Genomic DNA, 1129 nt, shown 5'->3' with positions numbered 1-1129 from the left:
AAATACTCTCAGACCCGCAAAATTAGTAGACACATCTACATAACAGGATATTAGATCCCAGGTAGATCCACATAAATAAATAAACTTTGTACTAAATAAATTGTATGCAAAACTTTACAAAAAGAAATTAGAAAGATACTTCTCAGGAATTTCCTAAAAAAAATTCCCAGTACAATTTTATTTTACTGAATTTTCTGTCATTTACCTTAATTGAAAATTGACTCTCAATTGGAAAGAAAGGGATGTATTTTTTGTCTCTTCTAAATCATAAATATTTTTTAGCAATGTATAACTCTTTTTAATAATCTTAAGCAGTTCCTATTTTATCTACTCCCACTCATCTCTCCACATTCATTAAGGACCTTGTACCTGGCTTGCTATCTTCATCCCTATTAAACATGATTCAGCATCTTGCATGTTTTCAGAGACCCTGTGGTCAATATATTCAGTGCCTTATTTCATAATGCTCTGACGTAGAGTCCAGCGTTGTGCTCTGCTCCCGCTCAGCCACCCGCCCTGGACACGGCGCCACCATGCCCAAGTGCCCCAAGTGCAACAAGGAGGTGTACTTTGCTGAGCGGGTGACCTCCCTCGGGAAGGACTGGCATCACCCTTGCCTGAAATGTGAGAAACGTGGAAAGACGCTGACCTCAAGGGGTCATGCCGAGCATGAAGGCAAGCCCTATTGCACCCACCCCTGCTACGCGGCCATGTTCAGCCCCAAAGGCTTCAGGCACGGTGGGGCAGAGAGCCACACTTTCAAGTAAACCCAGGTTTTGGAGACCCCATCCCTGGCTGCTTGCTGGGCCGCTGCCCCTCTAGGGCGATGGCAGGCCCTCCCCACAGGCATCTGGGGCTCCCCTGTAGACCCTCAAGCCCTCAAGAAACCCGGCCACTTGGAAGACCTACAAAAAAAAAAATTATCTCCCAGATCCCCTACCTCCTAATACCCTAAGGGGTAGGTTCTCAACATACAAATTTTGGGAGGACACAAACATATAGTCCAGAACACTTAGATTAGAATTTCCTGTGGTAAACATACCTAGAACCTATGGAGTATGAAGCATGACTTCCAGGAGAATTTCACCTAAGCTATGTCTCTGATGTATAAAATGAAAATAGTTCATAA

At 43.8% G+C, this 1129-nt stretch overlaps 1 protein-coding gene across 1 annotated transcript; it reads left to right on the top strand.

Moving 5' to 3' along the window:
* Positions 1 to 482: 482 nt before the first annotated feature.
* Positions 483 to 819, top strand: LOC101275747 (cysteine-rich protein 1-like). The gene has a single exon (XM_033423701.2). It carries the CDS (start codon positions 534 to 536, stop codon positions 765 to 767), a length of 234 nt encoding a protein of 77 aa, XP_033279592.1. The 5' UTR covers positions 483 to 533; the 3' UTR covers positions 768 to 819.
* Positions 820 to 1129: the final 310 nt, after the last annotated feature.

Source organism: Orcinus orca, chromosome 7 (genome assembly GCF_937001465.1).
Source record: "Orcinus orca chromosome 7, mOrcOrc1.1, whole genome shotgun sequence".
NCBI lineage: Eukaryota > Metazoa > Chordata > Mammalia > Artiodactyla > Delphinidae > Orcinus > Orcinus orca.
This window is presented reverse-complemented; position numbering and strand designations above follow the sequence as displayed.

Excerpts from the sequence above, each read along its gene's own strand:
- LOC101275747 (XM_033423701.2), top strand. The coding sequence starts at position 534 with ATGCCCAAGTGCCCCAAGTGCAACAAGGAGGTGTACTTTGCTGAGCGG.